Below are 8,772 nucleotides of genomic sequence, written 5' to 3'. Positions count from 1 at the left end.
ATTTTTTACTCTATATTAGTTAGGGGTTTTTTACGTAAAAAAATCTGAGTCTTCTTTATCTTCATTATTATTTTCTCAAATTATTAGTTGCAATTCTGCTCTATTCGCCAACCGCATTCCGCAATAGAAGAAACTCTTAGAAGCTTGAGAAAATTTGTGAAAGCTTACCCTTTAAATTTATAGAAGAAAAAATGACCATAAAAATATCTACAATTTTTAAGTTTACACCAATGAAAATTATTGATACGAGCTTCACTCTCTAGCTTCTTTTTTTCTCAGCCTGAATCTCTAGTTGCAGCTAACCATATTGAATGAACAAGAAACTAAATTCACATATTGATGTTGTCTCCATCAAGGTTGTCAAAATTAGATCGATGGTTGAACCAATCATATCAATTATTTTTCGGTCTAATTTATTTGTTCAATTCAATTGGATTAATTTAATTTAATTTAGGGTTTTAGATATGAAAGATTTATATTAAAATATTTAAATTTTGGAATTTTTATAGATTTTTTATATCATATATGTAGCGACATAAAAATTTTAGCTTGGTCACTAATTAGGGTGTTTGATTGAAAATTTAAAGACCAAGGTTTGATTTTAAAAAAAAGGGAAGTCGCCACCGATCTTTTTCTAGGTGTGATCTGACACCTATTAGATTTCTTTTTAAAACAAAAAAAGAGAAGGCCGGGTTTAGGTCTACGTCAAAAGCCAAATAAAAATTAGGATTCGGGAGTCAGTTGCGCACGAGGAAGGTATTAGCACCCTTGCGACGCCCAAAATTGGTATCTTATAAAAACGTGTTGTCTTGATTTTCAAAAATACGAGTTCAATGTAAGATTTAACCGTGATCCAATTGAAAAGACGAGAAATTTTAATTTTTATGTTTTTGAGAAGGACATACCGTTTTAACACGAGTCACTTGAGATTCACCCAACATAGCGATAAAATCGATGACATAGTGTTTAAATCGGTATGTTGCCTTGCTTATTGAAATAAATAAAGACACGAATCAACATTTTAAAATAATGAACAACGAGGTAATATATAAAAATGGGCGGGAAGCGAAAGATAATAGTTGGAAATGCATCAAGGCACATAATACATATGACAATAATATTAAAGACAATGACAATGCACGCGATATTAAATGTAACAATAGTATCAAATACGAGAACACAATGAGAACACAATGAATATACATATGTAAAAAAAAATGACATTAAGAGTATGTACATAATATATACTTATACATATATATATAATTAGTAATAATGTTGGAAATATACTACATATAATATTTGAAATATACATGAAGTGATAAAAAATATACATAACTATTAATGTTAAAGTATATACATATGAAAAATGAATGTACATAGGGATGAAAGATATTTACATAATAATACTAAATATAGGTACTGATATATATATACATGTACATAATATATTTAAAATGAACATATACAATATACATATATAATAAAATACATGAATACTATGATATTTTAAAAGAATATATATATGTAACACGTATAATAAAAATAATAATATACATAATATAAGAATACAGGAGTATTAAAAATATAAATAAAATAATGAAGAAATGAATAAAAATAATATGCACAATAATATAATAAGAAAATATTATAATAAGTATTAAGAAATATTTATATATATACATGTATAATAATGAATAATATGATATACGAAAATAATACTAATAAAAAGTATATATATACGTGTAATAAAATATATGTACTAATATTAATAATAAATATAAATAATATATACATAGTATGGTATTAAAAAACATAGATATATAAAACATAATACTAAAATATACATATAATATGTAAGAATATATATATGTAATAAAGTATTAAAAATTTGTACATGATATATATAATATGATGTTAAGAGTATACATATGAAATATGATATTAAAAGTATGTATACGTAGTATAAAGAATGTATATATATAATATAGTATTAAAATATATGCATAATATATTAAAGAATAATAATGTTATAAACAACTAGTAATGATACTTCATAAATATATATACATACTAAAAATATACATAATAATAATATAGACATACAAAGTACACTAATATTTAAAAATAATAATAGTAAATATAATATTAATATTAAATAAAATTAATATTACAAATTTAATTTGAGAGCAAAAATGACAAAAAGGACTAAATTCGAATTAAAAACAAAGTTTAGGGAAAATCTGAAATAAAAAAAAGAAAAGAGAACAACCTATTTCAACGTGCACAAATAGTGGGGGGACTAAAAACGAAATAAACCCCTTCGATCAAAATGCACAGTATTATTGGGACTAAATTGAAAACCATGGAAAATTATGGGGCCGAATTAAAAAATAACAAAAGACTTAATTGCAAAACGTTTAAAAAGCGGAGGGGTTAAACGCGAAAATAACCCCTCCCTTAAAAAACACGCGGATCCTGCTCGGAGCGGGTCGGGTCGACCCGACCCGGGGTCAAAACGACGTCGTTTTTGTTTAAAGGGGGGACCAAAACGGTGCGTTTTGGTCCCCTATAAAAGATAAAAAATTTTGAAAAAAATTCATTTGGAAGGGGAGAAAGAAAAAAAAGAGAGAAAGAAGAGAGAAGGGAGGGGGAGGGGATTCCCGGCCAGGGGGCCGGTCACCGGCCAATCGTCGGCCGCTGTCTGTCGCCGAAGCCGGCCATCGTACACGGTGGTCGAAAAGGTAAAAAAATTTAATTTTTTTTGGTATTTTTATTATATTTTCTTTTATATGTTTTTTTAGTATAGATAGGAGAGAAAATAGATTTAAAACGAAACTAAAATAAGAGAAAAAAAAAAAAAAGAAATCACCTTAGATTTTAGCTTTCGATTTTTGTTATTTCTGATCTTCTGATTTGGTATTATCTATGTTTTGATATCACTGGAATTTATTGTGTGAGATGGCCGAATCTGTTGTTTCATTTATCAAAAATTCATCCCCCTATTTTACAACTTTGATTCGGGTTTTCTACCATTTCTCATCTAATTTCCTATTGATTCTATCTTGTCTCTTTGCAGGGGATGGGCACGATGGAGGTGACAGAGGCATGGGGTGCAGAGGGCAGGTGGCCGGTGCTGTAGGGTTGGTGGCGCAAGTGGGGGTAGGTTCGGCTGAACTTAGGGGACTAGGGTTTGGTGGGATTTGGGCTGTTAGTTGATGGGTTTGGGCTTCTATTGGGTTAGATTTTAGGGTAGTATTGGACTTGGGGTATTTGGGTTTTGTAATGGGTTTTGGGTAAGGGTTATTGTTTGGGTTTGTGGGTTAGTGGGGTTTAGGTAGTTGGTATTAGTTTGTTTCTGATTTGTGTAATGGGATGTTAGTTTAGTGGGCTGGTGGGCTGGTGGGTTTTGGGTTTAGTGTAATGTAAGTGGTTCAAATTGGCCTATAACAATATATATTAATTTATTTAAAGTGTTTTCAAATTTAATAGTTAGACACGTATCATGTATTAGTAGAAAATTGTTAACATGGATCTTAATTGTCCTTATTTTTTTCACCTCTGAAGAAAAGCTGAAGCACATGATGGCAGGCAGTGATTCCAATGCATCGTCTCGTTTTTTTCTAGTACAAAAAATAAAGTGTAAATTGAAAAGTGCGCACCACTTGTGCTTCTTTATTCATTGCATCATGTGCTATGCTCATTATCAAGACAATATTTATTTAATTATTTCTTAATCAGTGGGTGGTGAGACCCTATATGTATGTATACATTAACACCTGCCTGCCTTTCATCTTCTTCCAATCCTCCTCTTTCACTGATCAAACACTTTTCGACTGAACCAACAATGCCCGAAGCAATTGCTTTCGACTTTGCCAAACTGCTCATTACTAAGTCGAGCTGTCCTGCTCTCTCTCAAATTGGACTGTGGTGGAATCTCAAACATGACATCCACGACCTCAAACGCAGTCTGTCAAATCAAAGCTGTGCTTCTTGACGCAGAAGAGCGATCCGTGAACGACAATCTCGTCAAAAATTGGCTTGAAGAGCTGAAAGATGTACTCTATGATGCTGATGACTTGCTCGATGATTTCTCCACTGAAGCTTTGCGGAAAGATGTTTTGGGCGGGAACAAGCTGACGAAAGAGGTACGCCTTTTCTTCTCAAGCTCAAACCAATTTGCTTATGGTCTCAAAATGGGTCGGAAAATTAAGGCCATTAAGGCGAGATTAGCTTCAATTGAAAGTGAGGCCAACACTTTCCGCTTCATTCCGCGTGATCGCACCGCGGAAACCTCTTTCATGACTAAAAAGAGGCAGCAAACGCACTCTTTTGAGCGTGAAGATGACATAATAGGGACGGATGATGATAAAGCAGCTCTTCTAAAACTCGTGATAGAGTTTCAAAGTGAAGAGAATGTTTATATCATTCCAATTGTGGGGTTTGGAGGCTTAGGGAAGACTGCTTTGGCCCAACTCGTCTATAACCATGAAATGGTCAAAAATCATTTTGACTTAACGATGTTTGCCTGTGTTTCAAATGATTTTGATGTGAAAGTTATTGTAGCAAACATTATCAAATCTGATCAAAATCTTGAAATGGATGAATTGCAAAAACAACTTCGACATAAAATTGATGGGAAAAAATATTTGCTTGTTTTGGATGACATTTGGAATGAGGACCCAGGAAAGTGGTCTAGTCTAAAGAAGTTATTGATGGGTGGGGCTAAAGGGAGTAGGATAATAGTAACTACTCGATCTCTAAAGGTAGCGGAGATTGCTAATAAATGTGAATCCCATGTCTTGAAACTAAAAGGCTTGTCTGATGATGATGCTTGGTCTTTGTTCAAAAAGATAGCATTTGAGCAAAGATATGCAGACTCAACAAATTTAGCCTTTGTGGAAGTAGGGAAACTGATTTCGAAAAGGTGTGGTGGTGTTCCCCTAGCCATAAGGACGATAGCTGGTACGTTATCTTTGAAAAAAACTGCAAAGGAGTGTCATTCTTTCAATGATAATGAACTTGTTAAAATATCACAAATTGAAGGAGATATTCTACCTACACTTAAGTTGAGTTATGATCATCTCCCGTCCCATTTGAAGCATTGCTTTGCTTATTGCCGATTGTATCCAAAAGATTATGAAATTACTGTAAAAACGCTTGTTCAATTTTGGATTGCACAAGGTTTTGTAAAGCAATTGAATCCAAATCAATCTCTTGAGGAGATTGGGTTTGGGTATTTTAATGATTTAGTTGAAAGAAGTTTCTTCCAAGAAGTAGAAGACAAATTTTTGTGGGACGGACTAGCATGTAAAATGCATGATTTAATGCATGATCTAGCTGAATTAGTAGCAGGGATGGAGAGTAGTATTGTAGATTCAAATGAAATTGCAAGTAAGTTTGGTGAAAAATGTCGCCACATATCAATTACACCTTCATTAATTCCTTTGTTAAAGGGAAAGAAGTTGCGAACCTTATTACATTTTCAAGATAGAAGAAATCAAAGTTTCAACTATGAAACTTGGGATTTGATAATTGCAAATTATAGATGCTTACGTGTATTGAAATTGAATAGTTTAGATATTCAGAAGGTTTCACCCTCCATTTATAAGTTAAAACATCTGAGGTACCTTGATCTTTCTGGGAATGAGGATGTTGAGATTCTCCCAAAGAGTATTTGCAGGATTCAGAATTTGCTAGCGCTGAAACTTGATTGGTTTTTTCGGCTTCAAAAATTGCCAAAGAAGATTGAAAAATTGGTGAATCTTACCCATCTTGCGTGTCATAATTGTAATCGCTTAACTCATATGCCTCGTGGAATAGGAAAGCTGAGTTCCCTTGAGACGCTAAGCATGTTTGTAGTGGATAAAGATGGGTCCCATGACGGTGCAGATCTAAGTGAATTGAGAGGGCTTAACAACTTAAGGGGACACCTAAGAATAAGAAATTTGGGATTCGTAAAAAATGCAAAAGAGAAGTTTAAGGCTGCTAATTTGAAAGAGAAGCAACATTTGAGATCGTTGGCTTTAGAATGGTGTGATGATGATGATGATGATGATGATGATGATGATGGTCATGTTGATGATAAATCACTTGAAGACCTCCGGCCCCATCCTAATCTCAAGGAGCTCCGTATTGGAGGATGGAGGGGTGATGCCAAGTTTCCAAGTTGGCTTTCTTTGCTCACAAATCTCGTTTCTATTAGTATACATCGGGGCAATTTCAAACAAATCCCATCCTTCGTGCAATTTGCTTGTCTTAAATGGCTGGTGATTTCAAATTTAACTGAGCTGGAGTACATGGATGATAATAGCCCAAAAGGAAGTCAAGGAGAACCACAATCATTCTTCCCATCGCTCAAGTATCTTTACTTACGAGATTGCCCCAATATGAAGAGTTGGTGGAGGACGACAAAACTAATCGGTGATGATTCCAACGAGGACAACACAACAGTTATGGGAACATCAACCATGGCATTTCCTTGTCTTTCCACTTTAAAAATTAAAAATTGCCCTTTGACTTCAATGCCGTTGTATCCTTCACTAGATGATGAGCTAGAGTTGGTGAATACCAGTTCAAGGCCCTTAAAGCAGACTACCAAGATGAACATCAATGCTAAGACCCCATCAAGTTCAACCTCTTCTCTTCCACTCTCCAAATTGAAATCTTTCCATGTAAACAATATTGAGGGATTGGACACTCACACGCTAGACGATTGCCTGCAACATCTCACCAGTCTCAAAGATTTAACAATATGGGATTGCAAGGAGGTTGATTTAGAGGGCATGCAATGGGAAGCCCTTAAGAATCTCTCTGGTTTGGTTATTAATAATATTCCACAACTGGTGTCTCTCCCCCTTGGGCTTCAACATCTTGTTCAATTGAAAACATTAGTAATCAGAAAATGCAGTGGATTGAGGTCACTCTTTCCTGTGTTCCAACATCTCACTTCCCTTGAAGAGTTTGATGTAAAGGACTGCAAGAAGCTGGAGCTAGCAGCAGCTGGCTTCCAAATATCCCAAGATTATACAAGCCTACGCTATCTAACAAATCTGCAAAAGCTTCATCTCATTGATTTGCCCAATTTATCATCGCTTCCAGACGAGATGTGTTGCCTAACCAATTTGCAAATTTTACAAATAGCAAGAATTCCTCAGTTCGGGGAAAGATGTCGGAAGGACATTGGCGCTGATTGGCATAAGATTGCTCACATCCCCAACATTCGGTTGTAAACAGGTTTGTTAACTCTGGTCTCTCATGCCAATTTTCATTCTAATATCATTCAAGTTGGATACTCACTGCTAGTTTCTTTGTTAAAATATTTTTAATTTGAAATTCCTTTGTTTTAATCCTACTTTTTACTTACCATCTTTCATAATATTTTGCTAACTTGTGCAGTAACCCATTGGGGAAAGGCATTTGTCAACTTCAATCATATATATGCATAAAAAGAGGTCCTAATTTATCTAATTGCTTTATACTTTAAAATCATAATAATTTCACAATTGGTTAGCGCTTCTTTTCATATCTGTCATTTCATAGACTTCAATTGAAGGACTTCTAGTAATTGAATTCTAAAAAATGGTAATATATGTCATGAATTTTATTCAAATTTTATTGATCTCATAAAGATTATATTAATACTGCATTCTAAGAGTTGTAATATATATGTCAACTGATTGCTATTCACAGGCTATTGGAGGCGGTCAAATTCACAATATTCATTGACGCTGGGCACCCTTTTAGCTGTTTGGAATCAGCCAAATTTTGAATGAAGTTCCAAACAAGAAAAAAGGAAGTTGGTTCAGAATATTTGGAGGTGAGGTTGACAAAATGTTTTATTGTTTATATATGAACAGCGACACACATATTTGCAAATATAAGGCTGATAATGGTGAGCATTTTAGTAAAAAAAAACAATTAAATCTCTTTTGCAAAAGGTTTTGAGGTGTAAATAAATAATGGGGATTGTAACGTATTCTATGTTGGCATTTATAATTTTCAGGTTCATTGTTGCTTTTGGAAGAGTCGTTGTTCAAGCATGACAATTGCCAGACATATTGCATTTGGAAATGTATTATTCCACTTTACATGGAGCTTATGAATAGCTTGACTGAACCTGAAACTTATATATAGATGATTTATTTCATGGGTGATGTGTGAATTTAAAAAACACACATGTTCATAGTAGGAACCATTATTGAGTGCCATTGTTATACACCATCTAAGCGTTGAATGTTGATTTTCACTTGCATAGCTAAAATGAGTTGGGAGAAAGTTTACTTCATTGTACAAAAGGCACATTGCATCAAGTGTTCAAGGGATTAAGCTTAAATCATTTTTCTTTGTACTATGAAGTTAACAGTGTATTCATCTTTGGGCAAGGCCCCATAGATGTAGGTCGAGTTCCAAACTGTGTAAATATCTTGATTATGATATTTATTTTTCTTGTTGTATAATACGTGCCAACTCAAGAAAAAATACATTTATGGTTTTTTAGTATTCCAAACAATATTCAAGTGCAGGGATGCACAATTAATTATGAGACAACAATTTCTTTTAGACAGTATTCCAAGGCAATGTTCAATTAAATGTCGATTTCCTTGCTGTATATACAAATGACTGGTGTGTTGATGCTTCTGTTGGCACACATTAAACTACAAGTTTTTTTTGTAACAATTTATCCGGATGAAGTATGAAGTTCTATCTGAAGATAAAGCAACAAAGTAATAAACCTGGATGAAGAATGAGAGAAGCTTGAGCTTCAAAGAT

At 33.7% G+C, this 8,772-nt stretch overlaps 1 protein-coding gene across 2 annotated transcripts; it reads left to right on the top strand.

Annotated features, from left to right (window-relative positions):
* Positions 1-3,608: 3,608 nt before the first annotated feature.
* Positions 3,609-8,459, top strand: LOC107935777 (putative disease resistance protein RGA3). 2 transcript variants are annotated; one of them, XM_016868397.2, is made up of 4 exons: positions 3,610-7,236; positions 7,399-7,454; positions 7,693-7,819; positions 8,006-8,459. In XM_016868397.2, exon 1 carries the CDS (start codon positions 3,945-3,947, stop codon positions 7,230-7,232), a length of 3,288 nt encoding a protein of 1,095 aa, XP_016723886.2. In that variant the 5' UTR covers positions 3,610-3,944; the 3' UTR covers positions 7,233-7,236; positions 7,399-7,454; positions 7,693-7,819; positions 8,006-8,459. The 2 variants fall into 2 exon arrangements, with proteins under 2 accessions (XP_016723887.2, XP_016723886.2); XM_016868398.2 differs by lacking the exon at positions 7,399-7,454 and having other exon boundaries at positions 3,609-7,236.
* Positions 8,460-8,772: the final 313 nt, after the last annotated feature.

The sequence above is a fragment of the Gossypium hirsutum genome, chromosome A11 (assembly GCF_007990345.1).
Source record: "Gossypium hirsutum isolate 1008001.06 chromosome A11, Gossypium_hirsutum_v2.1, whole genome shotgun sequence".
NCBI classification, from domain to species: domain Eukaryota; kingdom Viridiplantae; phylum Streptophyta; class Magnoliopsida; order Malvales; family Malvaceae; genus Gossypium; species Gossypium hirsutum.
The sequence above is the reverse complement of the archived record's forward strand: the minus strand, read 5'-3'. Positions and strand labels throughout refer to the sequence as shown.